The sequence below is a fragment of the Manduca sexta genome, chromosome 27, assembly GCF_014839805.1.
Source record: "Manduca sexta isolate Smith_Timp_Sample1 chromosome 27, JHU_Msex_v1.0, whole genome shotgun sequence".
Classification (NCBI taxonomy): Eukaryota; Metazoa; Arthropoda; class Insecta; order Lepidoptera; family Sphingidae; genus Manduca; species Manduca sexta.
This window is the reverse complement of record NC_051141.1, coordinates 18,405,814-18,427,153: the sequence shown is the minus strand read 5'-3', so window position 1 is coordinate 18,427,153 and position 21,340 is coordinate 18,405,814. Positions and strand designations below refer to the sequence as shown.

Sequence of the window (21,340 nt, the reverse complement as noted above, 5' to 3'; positions counted from 1 at the left end):
GATTAAAATATTAATTAGTAATTCATATTTCAAATATTGTAATGTGCAGAAGTGGGCGCGTTGTAGGGATATCGCTTCACCTCTTTCTATAGCACGCGTCGTAATTCCCGATGACGTCACATGTAGGTATTTCATCTCTTTACTGTTTCTTGTTAATTACCCGTTCCTCGGTCTACCAAAATTCAAAGACTTATAAATTGTTGATTTTTACCGGATTTTAATAATTCCTTCAGTGTTATATTTTATATAAGTATTCTCTTGAAGCATTTGAATGTTTGCCGGCAAACATGAAGGCTACACATGACATTTACGTGTGTCACGGGAATATAACCTTATATACTACATAATAAGGTGACACGCGTAATGTCATGTAGCTGGCATGTTTGCCGGCAAACATTCAGATGCTTCAAGGGTTAAATCTATACTATTATATAAAGCTGAAGAGTTTGTTTGTTTGTTTGAACGCGCTAATCTCAGGATCTACTTGTTCAAACTGAAAATTTATTTTTGTGTTGTATAGCCGTTTGTTTCTGGAATGCTATAGGCTATATATCATCACACTATGACCAATGGGAGCGGAGCAGCCATGAAACATGTTGCAAAAACCGGGAATATTTATTAGTTCTGAGAGCTTCCTTTGCGTGCGCTGCGTAAACGGTTAAAGTTATACAACAATGATGTATGACGGGATTGTTCCTCTTAAAAAGTTCTACAAAAATATATTACAATACAAAGTCCTCCGCTGCATCTGTCTGTCTGAACGTGTTAAAATTAAATACTACCCAACGTATTAAGATGAAATTTGGTATGGAGACAGTGAGACCCTGGGAAGAACATAGGCTCCCGGGAAAATATATAGCGTGACTTTTATAACGGAAAACTTTAGCCCGAAAAACTTTATAACGCGGGCGGTGCCGCGGGCAAAAGCTAGTATTTGATAATAGCAAAGAACAAAAATGATACCAGTACCCTATTGCTGCCGGCTTACGTTTAGTAATTTATGTTAAATCTAATTATTATTAGAACGATTTCCAGAACGCATTTATACACATTATTAGAACCTATATTAGAGGTCGAGTTGACTTTCGGAATATTCCATCCTTCGCCACTGTTAAACACTTCAAAAACTATTTCGCAACGTATAATCGGCGACGTTAATTCCGCTAAATATTTTTTCCTTAATTTTGAAGTTAACCTCTTCTCTAAGAACAATACGAAATAATTTTTTGGATGCATTTTATTCGAAACGCCTGTTTTACTATTTTCGTGTAAATATTAATGAAATAAATTATAACTGCAAATAACTCTCAAACTGAAACAAGTGGAATTGAGTGTAGTTCAGAAAATACTTTGTTATTTTACTTTTAAGATGTCCGTCTACACCATCAGGGATACCGGTGTGATGTATGTTACAGCACGAGATCAAAAGATCTGAAGTTATCAAAGCTCTACATTCATCATTTAGAAAACAGCAGGAACCATTTGTGACTAACTTCAATGTGTGTAATATATCTATGAAAAAATATTCGGAACATAGTAAATCAGGCGCGAGCTAGAAAATACTATCTCTATGTGAAGACTGTTAATAAATCTAAATTTTATCTAATGGTTGTACGTGCTATATTCTGCTTATTCATTACTACACTAATATTTCAGACAATAAAATGTATAGAAGAGGTTACTATAATTACATTTTCTGTGACAAAATAATATTTCTTTACTTTGCACAATGCAGGGGCGTATTTAGAGGCTAGAGGGGGTCATAACAATTTTCATCCAAATTATTTCGATAGATACAATGTCCCCCTACTGCGGGAATACTATTTATATGTAGTATTTTAAATATGTATTTAACGTTTTTTGAGAAATACTGCATATTTTGAACTTACACATATTTTTGTAATTTGCACTTAGTCACATAATAAAAATGTTCAAGGTTGGACAATGACCAGGGCAGTAGCGTAGCCTACCATAAAGGAACCCTATATCTGTATTTGTTGGGGGCTCTTCAGGGCAGTGCGAACTTTTGGGCGCCCGCTAAGTTTAATGTAGTATGGGCCAAGGGGGACCCAAAGCTCGGGAGCCCCGTATAACTGATACGGCAGTAGCTACACCCCTGGGCCATGATAATCTTTAAAGGAGCTAGTATTTTTTAAAACATCACAATGACAAGCAAACAAATACAAAACTGGAAGATTCGCTGATGTCACTCAAAGTATATATCTATTATTTTCTTTATCACGGAGATAAAATTTACTGACGCAGTGTTTCTCAAAAGCAGAGGTCTCGTTACAACGGAGTCCCATGGATTCTGGCATTTAAATATTTCAACGCCATTATTTTTACGTTATTAATCAAGTTTAGTAGATAACATTGGGAGTTATTGTATGTTAAGGCATTGTTGGTTAGAGAGAGAATCAAGTGCTAGGCATTTGTATAGTACTATGTATGGGGAATGTCGACACCAAATCGAAAAAGATATATTTTTATAATTATATTCGCATTTCCATTGATAAGAGCCGTTATTTTGACCTAATGTAGATGTGTGTTTCAATAGCTTTCTCCTTATTAATTTAGATACAAGTGTTATTATAAATTATATTTTAGGCACTTGTCTAAATTCCGATTAGTATAAACTTGTTATAAATGTAAACTAATGAAAATGCTTAAGAAATTCTATACATGACGTACGTACGTAATATATGTAAAGCACATCAAAATAGATCTAGTACTTTAGATAAACTGAGCTAATAGACAAATTTTAGTCTATTCAAATGATTTAATATTCGGTGTCGACGGGATGTTATTGTATCGATATGGTACTTTGTTTAATAAGGTGGTCTAAAAGGTTACTAACTGAGTTATAGTAGACGTTACATTTATTATGAATAAAATCTCTTAAATATTATGGCATTGTTAACTAAATTATGAGTCGATCGATAATTATGAGGTATCGAGCGAATATGAATGGGTTTAAAAAAATGTGCCGGTAAATCGACTGAACGAATCAAAATTTGGAAGAGCCTCACGGACGCAAAAAAAAATTAAAATTGATGCAAAGATATGACAAAAAATATATTTTCACTGGAACTTCATTGCTTTTTAAGGATTAAAAGAACGATTGTAACTTTTTTTTGCTCTTCAACAGTCCGTCATGCATATCTATGTCCCTTGTTGTTAGATGGTTCGCCGTCCTGTCAACTTTGGGAACAACTGTATTATGGCATTGCATTTGTTTAAGTGACTATCATGAGAAATTTACTGTGAAAGCAAGCCATAAAGAATTATTCTCTGTGGTGCTGTTACTGTAATAACAAGTTCTCTTGTCAGGCAAATGAGCTGTTTAATTTAAAAAAAAATCTTGTAAGTAACCTAAAAAATGTGATATACTACTATAGTTCAGCTGTGGCTATTTTAGACCTCCGTGTAGTATAGTTCGATGGTAAACGATGTAGGCCTTGGGATATGTGATTGCAATTCATTTATCTAAACAGGATCAGGGGCAAACTTAAGGTATTCAGTTTTCAACAAATTTATATTGTGGGATTTTTTTTTAATTTTGACATACACTTGGTAAAATGATTAAATTTTAATATTGATTATACTAATTACATCATATAATGTTATTATATATAATGCTTTTACATTTTAAATAAACCATACAAATGTTAGTGTAATTAGTAATGTGATCTGCATGTTGCTCCTATTCTCAATAATACATTTTAATTACTAAAATAATATGTCCATAATAAACGACGCTTATGTATATTGCTGTTAGTGTGTTAAATGAAAAGTAATATATTTTCCTATGTGTTACGCGATTATGGAGTTAGTATTGATGTTTTTATCATTTATATTTTGATACTAAGTGCTTGATATATGTTGACGCGCAGTTAGCTCGGGATGTTACGGATAAACTATTGTTTTTAAAAAGAAAGCCTAAGACATGCCTAATAGGAAGTGAACAACGATGGAATTGCACCCACTTTTTTTTCTAACTATACAGAAACTTTTACATATATTTTTTGCTATCCGTAACGTCTCAGTGGTCACTATCGTTGTAGTTGAACAGTATTTTAAAAATGTAACCTCAAATTAATAGATTAAGACAAATGTATCAATTTTAACACGGTCAATACATCTTTGAGTTAGTTTTGGAATTTACGTTTATATAAAGGTAATAAAATTTAATGTTTTCTATTATCCATGTATTGCATATGAAATATAATGTCCCTTTTTCAATTCAATGGGGGGTCATGAATCCCTTCATTAATTTCTAAATCTGCCTAAATTTATGAATTGTTACCAAAAGAATTATCTGACACCGAGTCTAAGTTGCGTTTGTGGGATACAGCCATCACAATGAGCCATATTTTATATACAATGGCAGTCACCCACATTATCACATTTTAGTCAATAATATGTAAAAACTACGAAATCTCTGTACTTTGTGATGATAATGGATGCATAATAAGTAACGAGCTATTTATTTTTATCCAATTGTAGAAAAATATTAAACCTGATAATATATTAAAAAACTATGGGTTTTTAAAAGCATGAGTGTATCCAAAGAGAATTCCATTACTGTTCTGTACACAACTTATTTTAAAAATATGATATCACACTCATACTATTTACAGCATCTCATATGTAGAACTCGTACGTGGTAGTGCGGTCCAATTCAATTCCAATCCGGTGCGTAATTCAAACTTCTCTTAAACAGTTTTTTTTTCAAATAAACGATCCCAAGCTCAATCTTAATCCGATTCCGAGAATGAACCAATCACAATAAGTCATTTGTAAGCATGTTAAAAATACTTTATTCTGATTGGTCAATTTATCGCTAAGATCCGTCGCGCTAACCAATCAGAACAAAGTCTTTTTGATATGCTTACAAACGACGTATTTTGATTGGTTTATACTTTCAATCCGATCGAAGATTAAAGTTGGAATTGATTATTTGAGTCTGATATCTGTATACATTCATGCTTCGCGAACAAAACTATACTAAGAAACATCACTTTTGCTCAAAAATCATGTAGATGAATTTAAAAGGCATTTCGTTCATTATCTAGACGCCTAAGTACGTCTATTGTATTCGTTTATTTATAAACGTTTATAATAAGCCTTAATCCCGTACATGAGTAGTAAAGTGAATTGAAATAAAACGATTATTTGGAATTTATTGTATATATCGTCGTAAACATAGAAATGATTATTCAAAAATTAGTTAATAAACGTTTATGAATAAAGGGATAATTAGTTAATTTCCATTGTAGACAATTTTTGAAAGGTGCGTTATAGAAGATATTGTATTGTTTATTTTGTAAGTGCTTTAAATGTTTTTATGAATGTTACAGACGTTTTGATTTAGCAAAATTTGGGTATGCGTGCATATATCTTGGTAGTTCCTCAAAAGTTGACATAGCTACTGATTTTTTATAAAGGAGGGAGGGTTGAACTAGCTGGAGCAAAAATAAAACTAGAAATTATACGAAATGTTGGCACCACGCGAAGCCCTTGTAAGGGAAAGGCTTTTATTTGATGGACAGAGGTTTCTAGGTCAAGCGCAGTCCACGTACCACCATCCCTCCCAGACGCCCATGGACCTAGTTCGGATTAATGCTTTTTGCTATTGAACTGATTTGCCTAGCAGTCCAGGCAGGGGCTGTTAGGTATTCGCTATAAATCAATAGCGATAAGATAACCACATTAATATTTTGAAGGTTACATTTCCATGGTCGACATTGTGGTATTTTTTTATTCTAATGAAAGCAATCAAGGTATGCCGGTCCGTTAACAAGAGACACAGATTAGCCTAGTCTAGAAATATGGTGTTGCATTGATGTGTGTACATTGGCTGTATAAATTATCTGAACTAGCTTTATATGATGTGAGATTTTGAGTTTCTGTAAAGGGTTTTAAGGATAACATGTGATATGACGTCAGATCGGACAGATGGTGGTTATGAAAATTAATTATAATCAATCTAATATACTTGCGAATACGTCATATTTTGGTATAGCAAAACATTTGTGTAAACATTACATAAAAATATACAAATATGAATTGAGAACTACCCCCTTTTTAAAATCGGTTAAATAGTCTACGACACCAATCTGTCTGACTGCATTGAACCGAAACATTACATAGTGTTTGACATCTGTGAGTATAAACTAATCCGAATTTCATGGAACTATGATTAGGTCTCTACATATCCTGAACCATATTACTCGGCATTTTAAATACGCCTGAAATATGATGTGGCCGAAGCCATGTTTAAAAGGCAAGCTTTAACCGATGTATCTGGGTGCTTTGTTTAGAAATTGTTTCCTTGTTGTAGAAAAAAAAATGAAAATAAATGTATACTTTGCCTCAGTCAGATCTCAATCTGCATATTGATAAAATTAATTTCACTTTGTCATGTTATATTGAAAACATTACTATTAAGCCTACAGTACACATGCTACATAAGATATTGTATTTTCGGTAGCACATTATTGTCAGAAATTATGTCAACGCCCATACAATTAGTTAAGAAGGCCATTTTCTTCCTGCAGTTTTTTTAACAACTACCATGTGTATACTAGACATAATTATTGAGAAATAGAAATTAATATTTTATCGATAATCAACATTATAATACGCGCAATTGAACTTGGCCGGTCTAGAGTTATCTTTAAGTCTCGAAATAATAATTATTTTATTGACAACTACAATTATTACGTGTTGGTTTATTTTATTCTAAATTACCTTTACTAATTTAGACTGGAAATTAATAATATAAATTTCTTATTGACTGGCAAAAGACATCAGAAGTAAAGATGACAAATGGAACTATTGAATTATAATAATAAAGAATTATTAGGTCATGTTTGACTTCGAACCGGCCCTAACGAATCACGCGCATCGTTATGTTTTTAAACATTGATTCCTAAACATTTTTCTCATTCCTTCATCACATGATGCTTTTATGGACAAAATTGAAAGTTCATAAATCTATTATATATATTTTTTTTTTGTAAATCTAGTTTAATTTTATGAGTAAGTTGAAATATATTTTATGTATATTTTTAGCTATTTTTAATTCCTACATTGTTTAGCCATACTATAAGAATGTTTTAAAATATTAGGTACAAACGTAGTGTATCCATTTGACGATTGTAAAATGATAATTATAATTAAAGTAATGTATATTTCAAAATTATTTTATTGTTTATCATTGTGTTAATGTTAATCCAATTAGTCAATAAACCTGTATTACACTGTTGGCTCTGGAAATGTGGAGACTGGCGTTTCTATAATGTGATAGCACTACATAGTAACTCATTGGATATATCTTCTAGTGGTAAGATTTTAAAGAACCCCTAACCCTAGCTCCTACTAGAATTCTTAATTCTTTAAATTCGGTATTAATTTTATTAATTAATTACGTAACTCGTTAAAAATAAACAGTAATTTATGCCTTAGATTTTTTTTCTGTAAAAAAATGGATATAAAAACGAACAACAGTTCATGTCAGTTAGCCCGAAAGTATTCCCGGAATATTAATTAAATTATAAATGAAATATCGTAGCTGACTATTGAAATAATTGTTGGTATCAATATTCACCGTCATTATATTTGGCTAAATAATGCAGTGCACTGCAAATTTACGTTAGCCTAAAAAAAGTGTCTAGTAAGGTTTAAAATTTACAGATGCACAATTTCTATAGGTATGTATATCTGGATGACTATTTGTTTTTATAAATAGCAGAGCAATAATGAGAAAATGCTGTATCAAAATGTTTCGGGTTTCTTTGTTTCTTATCCTAATGTGAGTTATTGTAATGGCAGCCCTATCCATGATTAATAAAGAGTGGGATGGGGAAATAACAAGGGAGGTATAGGGATAGTATCAAGCAGTTTTTTTCACATCGACTTTATTCTAAAACCTCGGTATTTCACGCGCAGACTGCCAACAATTATTACTTTCAATCCCTGTTACCCCTGCATATAATACTAGACTGAAATAACATCATCTCAAATAATATTTTCCCTTTAGAAGAATTTGTCCCCATTGCATATTAAGTTGATTTTGTTTATTTCTATTCTGTTTTCTCTAATGATAACTCTTCTTGAGAGTAATAGACGTGTCTTAACTCTTTAACGCCTGTCTGAACAGCGTCACACCTTCATTTGTATGATGCAATCTCGCTTTCTACTGCGATGTCGTAACTGCAAGAATATTTTACTATGGCAGTCGGGTGATATAAGATGGAGTGCGACATCTAATGTTAACTTACACAAATACCATAACGAAAGGGGTGTTTCACAAAAAAAATAAAATATATTAAGTATACTTATGTTACGTAAGATTAATATTATAGAAAATAGTATGTTCTTGCCATTGAATTAAAAACACTACAAGCTGTGTTACAAGCGCGACTTCAACGAGCGCAACTATTAGTCCCATCCTATCCCTCTTTACCAATGTCGAGGTAATAGCCCGTAGGCTTTGTCGTGATAATGATGATAATCGTGAAAACATGTATGAATGTTTAAAACACTTAATTTAAGCATGAATCGTCTTAGATATCCTCAAATAAATATATCATTTAACTACATATAATGATATAAGTATATAGATCATTTTATGCTTCCTTGAGCAATTGCGTCCTTGAGCTCGGGCCCCCGGCTTATAGAAACAGTGGGGTTTTAGTACGATCCATAGAAACTTGTCAGTAATGTGTTTTTTTAAAGACCCAATATTGTCTAACGGATTATTTGGTACAAACAGGTGGAAATACAGTTGGATATGCTGCATTCTTGGAAGGTATAATAAAATAATAAGCTTCATTTAAAATATTATACCTACATAATAAATTGATTCAAGAAATAGGAAATACCTATTTAATTGTTTTTCATAATAAATATTAATTAATATTATAATACTATATAGAGTTATTATTTAATTTAAGGTATTTAAATTGAGGCTATAGAACTTCATTACGATTTTTGTAATTTGAATAGGATTGGAGGTTGGCCTTTACCAGAGCCTTTACGGTGGGACGAAATTTCAAACTACCGCCACGCATGCGTGTTATAGATTTGAAGTCGGCCATTTGCAAATTAAGCTTAGACCACTAGGGATGGGCCAATGATATTCTGTATGGATGGTAAGTGCCTATAGCTGTTAGTCGATTAATACAAATCATACTAATTATTAGATTAATATAATTATGTGAATATAATCACCCAAATAGGTATATATTAAAAATAGAAGAACAAAATTGATTTTGCAGTTCATATACATTATATAAGTCTAATAAAAGTCCCCAAAACCCTGCCCGCCGCACGGCCAAGATTATCTATTTAAAACTTCATATATAAAATCCCATGTTATTCCATCGGAGCAAACTATCGAGATAAAAAGTAGCCCTTTGTGTTAATCCAGGACATGTTCTAACCGTGGGCCAAATTTCGTCGAAATCCGTTCTGTTATTTTTCTGTTTACAAAATATATAAATATCTGAACATCCTAAGATTTTTACAAACTTCTGCATTTATAGTATAAGTAAGATAAAATATGTAAGATAATATTATATATACGCTCCTATTCTTGCATTAATTGCTATTTAAGATATAATATTTATCATTATTAATTTGTTTCTTGATCGTTTTGTGTATTATATTACTCATTTAACCATTTTTACAATGATATAGGTATCGACTACAATAATCGCCTAAAACTAAATAAGAATTGTAGTCGCAACCTCCCTATTAGAAAAAAGCATTTGGCGTGCGGCTTGGAGCTTCACAATTTCTTAGTTTATGGTGCACGCTCGAGAGTTACGGTTCTCTTAAGAGAAAAGGAATGCTTCGTGATAAATATACAATATAAGTGTTGATTAAAAGTCTTATTAAAGTTGGGGACGTGATAGCAGGAGTCACCATGGAGAATCGTGGCAAACGCCACATTGAGCCGGCTCACAGAAGCCCCAAGGGCAGGAGTCGAAGCCCCCGCCATAAGACCGTCCAAAAAGAAAAAAAGAATATGTTTTTGTTTGGAAATTTCATGGAGTGTTTCAGTACAGTTCTGGCACTTTTCACCAACGTCGAACTGAAACAAGAGGAAGGTGAGTGACAAAAAATATATATACTTAAGTATTTAGTTAATGCATGCTGCAGTATAAATAGGTGTCGATGAAACAAGGTCGATGCGCTTGGAAACTTTCAAGGATACAAAATAAATCAACAGTTATGTTGGAAATATTAAAATATGATTTTGATTATGGCGCGCGATGCCCGTCCCTGTAGCGGCGCACACAGGCGCAGTGAGCGTGGCCTCGCAGAGTAAATCTGATATTGGCCTTGTTGCCGCCGTAACCTTGGCCTGATTCTGCGCGCAGTCCTTCATTCAGCCGAGGCCATTCCCGGCACATTCAATACCTGTTGCTCATGTACTCTGTATTCATTATTTTATTTATTGTCGTTTTTGAGATGCTTCGTTTTTATCAGTTTCTTGGCGTATTTTTTTAATATTACACGCTCTGGGGGGGTTCAATAGGCCTATAGGCTCATTCTACTTTGCTTCACCATGCTCTGTTAGGGGTACAAAATTCTCTTGTCTACCCTCATGCTGATAAATTACACTTTTCAGCTAAATCTGGTAATGTAATGGTCTCCGCATCTGGGTTTGAACCACCAAACTACTGCTTACAACTGCATCATTACCAAACAGGACTGGGAATGTAGTAAATTTGAAGTTGGTGTGCATTCCAATTGTATATAATCTAATCAGTCTTCCACCTTTCACTGGCATGTTCCTCGGCCTAAAGTTACAATATTACAAATACTCATATTCAAATATCCCCAAGGTAGAAGAAAAAATCTTTTGTTCTTTACATTTTAGGATAGAGATTGGCAAACAAGCAGAATTATATATGTTTGAGGGTTTAGTAAATACATACTATAAAATACATATTGAACAAAGGTGGGTGGAAGTAGCAAGGCATGATGATGCATACTGAAAATGGTTTCAATTTACATACTTAGGGTATTGTCACTACAATAATACGCTTTTGCCACAAAAATAAGAAAAAAAAAAACACATAATATAAACTCCAATCAATATTTAAATTATTCAACAATAGTAATTGTTAAATATTATTAAAAGTAAGCTGAATTCTCCTTACTATGCAGTTATGAGGTGCAATATAGTATGACCTCAAAATTAACTGTGAGTTATAAATATAAACATGATGACTAGGGTTTCTACAAATTTGTTTAACAAAATATTATCAAGAAATTTTTGTCAGCATATTAGCTTGTAAATTTTACATAAATAAAAATTAAAAAGTTCAAATCGATAAACTACAAATGCAAAATTACATTATAAGAAAATCAATAAATTTTTCTGTTACTCGTTAACAGATGATGAGTGGGAAGTGCCTTTTGAGATGATCACTGACCTGACATACCTTGGATCGGGAGCACAGGGCGTAGTCTTCAGTGGGATGCTGCGTGGCGAGATGGTAGCAGTGAAGAAACTGAGAGACAAGAGCGAGACTAACATTAAACACCTCAGGAAACTCAATCATGAAAATATAGGTATGTTGACTATGTTTTTTTTATCCTAAAATGGTAAGGTGGGTATAGCAAACCTGATGGTACGTATTTGTGGTTGGTGCACAAGGATCATTCATGACTAGTATACTGGAGAATCTTCTGGACTCATTACTGCCTGACAATTGACGCCTTACTTTGAAAAGAGCTATATGCTTTAAAACATGAAACTTCGTTATGAGAAATTGCAGCGGATTTTTCAACATTAGTATGGTTTTGGTCAAAAACTATAATACAATTAATATTCAGTACCCAAACAGCAAGATGATTGAAGACCTAGCTAGGTGAATCTTCAGGGGCCGTCTGCGGGGATGCTACTGATTATTTTTTATACATCTGCATGAAGCAATGAAGAAACTTATAACACAAAATCAATAAAATATGTGTAAATATATGGTTGTTTTATTGTACTCCTAAGCACTTATTTAATAATAATTTTTACCTAATTTATTACACTTAGTCGTCCCCTTGTTCTATTGTTAACATATATTGGATTTATATTGGGGTTCAATCTTTCGAACGTGTTCTGGTCTGAAGATGACTACGCGCGCGGCTGGGTCTGGAAATGAATAAGAGGAAGGAGGGATAGACATTGAGTGTGGGTATGAGTGATGTCAGCCAGCCGGTATATTTACTAGGATGTGTGTTGCGCCTACGCAACTTAGCAGTGAGTTATACCCTAGAAGAACAGTTGATACAGTACTGTAAAATTTTACTTTTTAGATGAAATTAGATTTTTTATATGTAAAATTTCGTGGTAATTTACATTGCGTAAATGGTGTAAATAATATTTTTTTGAGTTATAATTTAGTAAAGGCAAGAAAAATGTGTGCTTTTAAATAATTGTTATAAGTAAAGTATTCTTTGGATTTAGGCTCTGGAATTTCAATGTGTAAGAGGGAACTTATTATAAAGTAGGATTTTAATGATCGTTTTGAGGTTGGGTTTCTTAAACATGGCCGATCCGTGGGCTCCTTTACTGCGTTTCCGTGGCGTCTACAGACAACACTTCCTCCTCTCCATGGGTGCCGGGTGGGGTGTGCGAGTGGATGCACGTGCACCCCTCTGCCCGCAAATAAATCACAAAAAATATGTCACTGAATAAATTTGCAACAATAGGAACTATCGACTACCGAGGTTTTATTACGATAAAGCATTTTGAAAAAACGCGCGCGATTTTAATTTGATAAAAAATACTTTATGATATGTAGTGTAGGGCATAGGTGCAGTGCACCTCCTCCTCCTACGGCAATATTACGAGGACCAGATTCCATTTTTTCTTATTGTATTGCATTCATTGTATAAAGTCGGTGGTCTCCCCTGCAGTGCGTTTCCGTGGCGTCTGCACATCGTCCCCTGGCTACAGCGTCATCATGGAGTACTGCCAGTACGGTCCGCTGTTCGAGTTTCTGCACAGCGGTGCGTGCTTCGCACCCAAACAGATCATCAATTGGGCCAAGGATATAGCGAATGGCATGGCCTATCTGCACATGCATAAGATCATACACCGTGATCTGAAGAGTCCCAAGTAAGTGATACTTTAGTATTAGGATTCCAATAAGACGTTATTCATAAGATCCAGCCGGTCGGTCTGGAAATCTTTCGGGTAGGGACGTGTTAAGCAATGGTCTTTTTGTGGCTGATGATGAAAATGATGGATTATAAAAGAACTTCAAGAACGTAACGTGTAATTTAGGAAGATTGCCTACATCGACTTTTGCATTGATGCATTGGCGCGATTCTGTATGCTACTATGGTGCAGTAGTCGCTTTTGTAACGGTCGGAAACTATCAAAAGATTTATAATCTTTTTAAATGATTCACATCGTTATTCCGCAAGTATCTAACTTGAGTTAGGGTCCGTTTTTCTCTGCGAAAAATCGCTAAATGCATTTTAACGAGATTTACATTAGGAAGGAGAGGATTTTTCAGAATATAAGGCATCTGCTTTATTCTCTGAAAAATCCTCCAACTATCTAGTTGAGACTACATTTTATTTCTAATTTTATTTGGGTGGAGTAGCGAATGCAAGCTAGTGAACTCGACGTTACTCAAATTGAAGACCAATTACTGAGAAAGATCTGGCTTGTGTGTATAGGAGGGCACTTGCCATGTTTCATGTCCTGGTCCCGCATAACAATTTACCTTTAAGACGTGCGGGAATTCATAGCATATCCGTTTTTAGCATCTTGATAGCGGACAACCTAGTGGTGAAAGTGAGCGACTTCGGCACCAGCCGCGTATGGAACGACGTCAGCGCGATCATGAGCTTCACGGGCACCGTGGCCTGGATGGCGCCCGAGGTGATCCGCCACGAGCCGTGCTCGGAGCGCGTGGACGTGTGGTCCTACGGCGTGGTACTGTGGGAGCTGCTCACCCAGGAGGTGCCGTACAGGAACCTGGAGACGCACGCCATCATGTGGGGCGTGGGCACGGACACCATCATGCTGCCCATCCCGAGCACGTGCCCTGACAGCCTGCAGCTCCTGCTTAATCAGTGCTGGAACCGCACCCCAAGGAACAGGTGATTGCCGCCGTTGATAGTTTTAAAGTCTATTTCCTTTATCTCGTGGTGGTCTTGCATTTTCACATGGATCATATCACTACTTAACCACTGTTCATAAATCTTACGACATTCAAGCCTCGTCCAAAATATGTTGTTGCTCCAACAACTACCATGAGGGTGTGAATGGACTTTAAAAGAAAAATGTGATATTCTCGACTCGTTCGTGACTACTAGTTTGAAGTTGCCAACAGGCCCCCATTCAAGATCATCGCCGCTCATCTGGAACTCGCCGGCGAGGAGCTCAGCCTGATTCAGGTGGAATGCTTCAGCGTGACCCAGGCTGCGTGGCGCAAGGAGGTGCAGGAGGGCATGAACAAACTCTACATCAGGTAATTAACAACCTTCTTATGGATCTGCAATCAGTAATAGAAAACACAACAGAACCTTGGATTCCATCAGTAACCTTGGCCCTCAGGAACGAGCAGACCCAGCAGCAGCCCCAGCAGGTGCAGGAGGCGAGCACCCAGCGCCGCGAGGAGCTGCGACATGCGCGCGATGTGCGCCACGTGTATGAGCAACAGCTTACGCGGGCCAATGAGCTGTACATGGAGGTGTGCGCTGTGCGGCTACAGCTCGAGGAGCGAGAGAAGGCGATCGCGGAGTGAGTATTTATAGGGAGGAAGATAGGCGAAGATGTATCGACTTTGGTGGGATGTTCCTTGGGGTAAACAGCGCTATAGACAAAAAGTGGTTGATCCCAATTTTCCTTTACTCCTCAAATTCCTGAACTCATTAGAATCCTGGATTTATGACAAAGTGTATCGTACACTTTTCTCTACATTTAATGTAATTGACGAATAGATAGTGACAAATATATTTGCTTGTTGTAGATAGGGCAAACTGAGCTTAATACTGGCGACCGTAAAGGACATTTGTGTATGATGTTCGTCGATATTATAACAAATATGTGCTGATGAGTAAAGCTAATTCGTAAAACATTCTTGAAAAACCGTCAACGGCTTCTGATTGTATCAGACTGGCAATGAGTGAGGCTCAGTGTGTAGTACATACCTGTACTGTACCGTACATACTGCATATCCGCGAATATATTTTTCATGCGGCCATACGAAAACAATTAACGCGCGACACATAGATCACACCGCCGAATATGTGCCACAGCAATGTTTCGTTTTTAATGAGCTGTACTTATTATCTCCTGGTATTGTAAAACAAGATGATCTTGTGTTGCGCCTCAATTGTTTAAGAGTATAACGTGTTATATTGCCTCTGCGAATGCCTTGGCGAGTTTTACAAATATTACCACTTTAATATTTATCCATCCATGTTTAGGCCGGCCCGTGGTATCTTAAATTTTACCAATTAATAATTAAGTGGCAAATGGAATAGAAAAATCTTCAATGGTATGTATGTGATATTAGGCGCGAGAAGGCCCTGAAGGCATGCCGCTGCGGCTTGAAGAAGCTGAAGCAGTTCCAGCGCCAGACGTCGTCGTCGTCGGACGGCGTGCAGCTGCCGCTGCAGGTCATCAACGAGGCGCCGCGCCGCCAGAAGAAGAAGAAGGCTGAGGCACAAGTAAGTTGGGTACATAGTGTTGTAAAAGCTTTTGTGGGGTTAGGGTTGCGATGTGTGAGCGGCGAGGTGCGAGGAGTAAGATGAGGGAGAATCGGGGTGCTTGTGCCGGAAGAGAGAGGTGAGACAAGCAGCGTTTCCGTAGTCAGCCAATTTTTTGCCCGATTTGACGTAAATGACCATTACCTTTTACGCGTTCTGTCGTTTTTTAGTCTCTTTTGACATGATTTATCTTCAGGTAAGTTGTAAAGGTTGGTGGTAAGCTGATAGTATTTATTAGTATTCCAATCAACTTGTTCTAGCAGTTTCCAAATTACACCCACTGTATCCAATATTTGTCGCCGTAGGCCCAGGCCCAGGCGCAGGTGATTGTGAGCTACAACGAGGGCCAGACAGTGACCACCGTTGCCGATGATTGCGTGTGCAGCGTTGAGAGCCTGCAGAACAACAACCTGGACACGATCAAGATCCAGCCATCGTTCCTGGAGCACAATGGAAACTTCGAGAAGACCGATAATCAGATTGCTAACGGCAACTATGTGCCGGAGATCGCGCACGTTTAAGTTAATCGTTGTGACCGCCCGCTTGTGATCTATGGGCGTTGTAAAGCGGTGGGGGAGGGGTGATGATACGAATGGGTGGGCTGCACAGGGTTAGTGAGCGAGGGTTCGGGAAATAGTAAGGGGATTGTGCGATTATTGAACGAATAGGGCAGATGGTTTGGACTTAGAATGGGGTGGGTCAATGGATATGAGGAAAAGTTGTAAGGATTGGGAAAATGGAGCAGAGGGGGGTGGACTGGACGAAGTATTTGACTGAAAGTCTGTGTGCTTGGACTGCTTTACGTCCGTTGTGTATAAAGGACTCGGCCCGCGGGCTCCTGTTCGAACGAGGGAAAGGATCTCTACAGTTGATCTCACTACATTTACTAGAGACGTAACGTTACAACTTCAGCCAAATGTTATCGATAATTAGACCGTAGGGTTGTGAACATAATGCTTAATCATGTGTATACCATATGTTCACCATATATACGAATATCGCACAGTAGTTATGTGTTAGTTGTAATTTTTGAAATTTCACTGTTTCTAGTATACTAGCCTTTAGTTTCGTTTCCAGTAGGGCTCTCAGACGGACGCGCCGACTCCCTCACTGCGCAGTCAACGTGCACTAGGTGGTAGGCCTCGGATGCAAAAGGCCGACTGGGGAGGTACCACCGCAATGTCTATTTCAGCCGTCAAGTAACAATGTCAAACATTGTTTATACGGCTTGAAGGACATTGTAGCCAGTAGAATCACTGGGCATCTTGAGACTTAGTGTTATGGCTCGGGGTAACGGGTGCAGTGCAGGGCCATGCATTACTTTGTACTTCAAAGTTTTCATTGGCCTTGGTGCTGTTTATAGGCAGGGGTGCCCCTTAACACCAGCTCAGGGACCTGCTCGACCCGTAACTCAATAAAAGAAATCTTGATTCTTTCGGCACACTCAACATCATGTAGTGTGTGCTGTGGGTACACTATGCAGTGTCTGTTGTCGGCATAATACAATATCTGCAGTCGGTTTGGATTACAGTAACTATCGCCACGTATTTCTTAGGCACCATACGACTCGAACTTCACCCGACTGCACGCAGTTCAGACTCAACTGCAGTCCGTCTGATTGAGCCAATAATTGTTTTGACTTATCCAACTTAAAGAATCCCACATTCCATTACAACATCGATCCTTTCCCTGTAACTGACTCGTCTTGTCGTTTCCGACTGCATTTCTACGGGTACCCTGAATCTCATACGATATTCGTTTTTTCTTACCCATCATAGTTAAAATAATGTTTCCCATGAAAACAAAATGAAATTTCTGTACAATTGCTTTTGTATAAAACAATTAAACGTTTTCGATTTCCGTCGCCATATTGACTGTAGGACAGGTAACGAGAAACGAATTGACATTCGAATTTCAAATCTGACAGCTTGTAAAAAGTTTGAAACAAAGAGTAAATATTTGGAATTGTCATTTTAGAGTTGTTTCCGGTAACAATAATTAGGCCCAATAATTTTTAGTGAGACAATAAGGGACCCCTATTTACCTTCACTTAAAATAAATCCTTTACTTAATGTACCTATGAATTAGATATTTACACTAAACTTAAGGAGTAAAGTGATATTATAAGTAAACTTAAAATATATATATATATATGACGCTTCGTGAATATTTTCGCCCGGAGGTTGCGTTTTATATCATTTTTGTGCTAATATATAACGAGTTTGATTTGTCTGGTATCAAATAATTAGTGTAAGTGTTAGATTAAGTTTTTTCCTGGTTGGAAACTGGTTGGCAGACATTCTACATGCTAATTGAGATGTAGATTAATTATTGAATAATCCATTGAATCTCCCTTATACATCAAATTTCATGAGGTAGGAAGTCCAAAGCGTGGACACAATTTCCACTGGGCCAAACATGATTGAGGTGGTGGTGGGACCGTGCCATTTGACATGAGTTGCCCTCGAAGATCAGACGTGGCGGCGTTCAATACATGCACCTTTTCTCCTTGGTTCCGCCATCGCCACGCCTTTGCGACACTTTACGGTCAAAACACAGATGCTCAGTTTCTTTCCAGGGTACCATTTTATTTTATATGAATTTACATTTTGTATTATTTTTAGTTTTAGCTGGCCTAAAACACGTTGTTTTTTTTTTATGTAACGCGCCTTGGTTTCAAGGATTGCTCATTAGTATTAGTATAGTTTTTGCATGAATTATTTAGCGGCAAATCGATTCTCTGCCCTCTGGTTTTTGTATTTCGTGACTTTCTGATGATGCGTACTTTTATGAAGTATTGGTTTTTCTGGATATAACTAAACAAAATAATTTACATTTACAAATAGATTCACGTAATTTTAAAAATTGCAAATATTCTCAATTGTAATGCAGTTCATACACCGACGACCTTTGTAGTTTTGGGGCTATCGTTGCTCCTAGACTTTGGGTCCCGCATTCTTTCCCGGTCGGAGCATACCTTAAAATTAATTGTATGTTTTCGAGTCGATCGTATGTCTAGCCTTAACTCAGATTGCTTGAAGCTTTTGTTTAATCTGTAAATACGTCGAGTCACTAAACTGAATCTCATTGCTCAAAATGAAAAGGTGGATAAAAATTGTTCACACCAAATGCTCGATTTACGCGGACACTAAAATTGTATTCAGGGTTGAAAGGGGTTTTAATGTTTTTTTAAAAAGGATATCAGATTTTTTATTAATTGATAAATTAGATAAAGATCAAAATTATGACGTGATCTCATTATTTATTTTATTTTTCTGTGATATTTTTCTTTTTGTGATATTAGTTAAGGGTTTGACGGATATAGTGATCTAAATTAATTATCCGCGTAAATGGAGTATTGGTTGTTTGGAGAAAGAGGAATGCATTTGACTATAATAAAGAAATTAGACAGTATTCTTAAACTCTTTGTGTAAAAGTGACTTGACAAATCTCATTTAATTTATCTTAAATTAATTAAACCTTCGTGCGACTCGGCCAGAGGGTCGCGATCCCCGCATGTCCCCCATGGGGCCGTATCGACCACCGTCGTGTACGCGGAAGCCCAAAATATCAGGGTAATTAACAAAATGTTGTCAACAAAAACCGAATTTAAAAGTTTTTTGTGCAATGCCTGCCGACGAGTGAGGTTTATTTGATATAAACGTTCATTTCCCACTTCTTTTATATTTTGAAATGTAAATTGAATTACGGAAGGAAAGTATATTTTTGTAATGATTACTACACGCTTAGGATGTCGCTAGCGGTGCGGGGTTGTGGTCTTTGTGATAAATTATATATCTTTAAAGTATATGAAAAGTATTTTTGCTATAACAAGTATCGCATTTTACGATTTTTTTTCCACCTCGCGTGATATTTATTTTTATCGTTTAAATTCTTTCATTTACATTCAAATGTTTTGGTAAAATTTTTCTTTATTAGGTCATGCGAGACTTAAATAAGATTTTGGCATATAAATGTACACGCCCTGTACAAATCTATATTTCTCGCGACTTTACAGAATGTATGTGTAGTAATAAGGGAGAAGAATTATTAAAATTAAATAAAATGACATCCGGATTACTTTAGACCCAGTTTTTTGGTACTTAATACTTTGGTAATGTATTTTCTGTGTGTTTATAGTAATTTATGGTTACCATAACGTGCGCACGAGTGTGCACGTCTTTAGTAATTTCCAGGCTGAGTACAGTGGCGGTTACAGGTCATGGGGGGCTTTTTTAGCAAAACAATGTAGATTTCTCATAAATTTAATAACCCTATTTTATGTTATCCTTTTTGTACCACTGGTTATTTAATTTATGGAGAGTTAAGATTTAATTCATAAGAGTTTTGGCCCCCTACGCCCACCCCCTGGATCCGCTCCTGGTTACAAATAATAGACTGCACTTAGTCTGAGCTTTTTATGTCACTTTACCAAGTTTATTAACTTGTCTACTTAAGTATTTTATATCTTATGAATTTTTAGAAAAAATCTGTGTCGGTTGAGACGATAGTGCGTGTCAAACCGACGGACTGTGTCGCTATATATAAACAAAATATAGTTAACTGGAATAAAATCATATTAAAATTGTATGTAAATATAAACAGCGGGTCTTAAAATAATTAGAGATTTTAAAAATAAATGGTGCATTATTGATGTGTACTGGGCACCATGATTATATAGTTCTGGATGATTTAATCACAAGCGTCATGTCTCTCTCAAATATTATGTATCCACATTGCGTATACGCATATATCTACTTATATGTTACCCATCCGTTGTGTTAGACCGCTGTTGTATTAGTGGTTGTGTGTTTAATATATAACATAACCTCGTAGTCTAGTTTAAATAAATAGATATGTGTCAATATTTGTTGACTTGGTATTTTTAATGTTCACGAGTTTTGCTGATATTTAAATATTATATTACAATAGATCTGTAATTAGATAAGCTTTACCAATGATCTGGTATGTTTTTTTGTTTTTTTACAGACTACTTTTTAATCAGTATAGTTTTTTTTTTCATCTTTTTTTGTTTTTTTTTTATGGGATTTTTTTTTTATATGGTGTTGGAAGAGGCAGCCATTTGGCATTTTTATTATACATTTTTATACTTTCTAAAATTTATATCTGATTTATATAAACGTTAGGTAATATTAGTCTATATTACTCTGTTTCCATAGTATATTAATGTATCTAGTCGTAGTTACAACATAATTTAACAGTAAGCATGTGTTGATTGGTCTAAATAAAATCTTGACAAAATACCGGTGTTTTCTTAAGGCCTGATTGATCTAGTGGGAATAAACTACTGGGCAGTGGAATATATTTTGTGTATATCGAAATCATCATCAAATATTGCAGGTGCAAACTAATAAGTACATTGATTATTAGTGTTTACATCAGTGGCGATGGCTTACGTAGAATTCAACACACAAAACACACAATCATTTATTCTCGAAGGGGTAAGCAGAGACGCAACCAGGTCAAGTACCTACTTATCGCCAAGTGTGTTCCGTCCCATGGTGATACAGGGGCCTATCGCCATATCGGGCGCAAATTCCAGACTCTGGGCTGATAGCATAAAAATCCATATATC

The 21,340-nt window shown here is 36.1% G+C and overlaps 1 protein-coding gene across 1 annotated transcript; it reads left to right on the top strand.

Moving 5' to 3' along the window:
* The first annotated feature begins 9,788 nt into the window (after positions 1 to 9,788).
* On the top strand, positions 9,789 to 21,003 carry LOC115440571 (mitogen-activated protein kinase kinase kinase 12). Its single transcript, XM_030164942.2, has 8 exons — positions 9,789 to 10,118; positions 11,416 to 11,592; positions 12,934 to 13,135; positions 13,792 to 14,130; positions 14,364 to 14,501; positions 14,588 to 14,773; positions 15,552 to 15,705; positions 16,050 to 21,003. Exons 1-8 carry the CDS (start codon positions 9,935 to 9,937, stop codon positions 16,263 to 16,265), a joined length of 1,596 nt encoding a protein of 531 aa, XP_030020802.2. The 5' UTR covers positions 9,789 to 9,934; the 3' UTR covers positions 16,266 to 21,003.
* Positions 21,004 to 21,340: the final 337 nt, after the last annotated feature.

Bases quoted from the DNA above. Each gene is read 5' to 3' on its own strand.
- LOC115440571 (XM_030164942.2), top strand. From the start codon at position 9,935: ATGGAGAATCGTGGCAAACGCCACATTGAGCCGGCTCACAGAAGCCCC. The intron at 10,119-11,415 runs GTGAGTGACAAA...ACTCGTTAACAG, and splicing joins CGAACTGAAACAAGAGGAAG to ATGATGAGTGGGAAGTGCCT. The intron at 15,706-16,049 runs GTAAGTTGGGTA...TTGTCGCCGTAG, and splicing joins AGAAGAAGGCTGAGGCACAA to GCCCAGGCCCAGGCGCAGGT.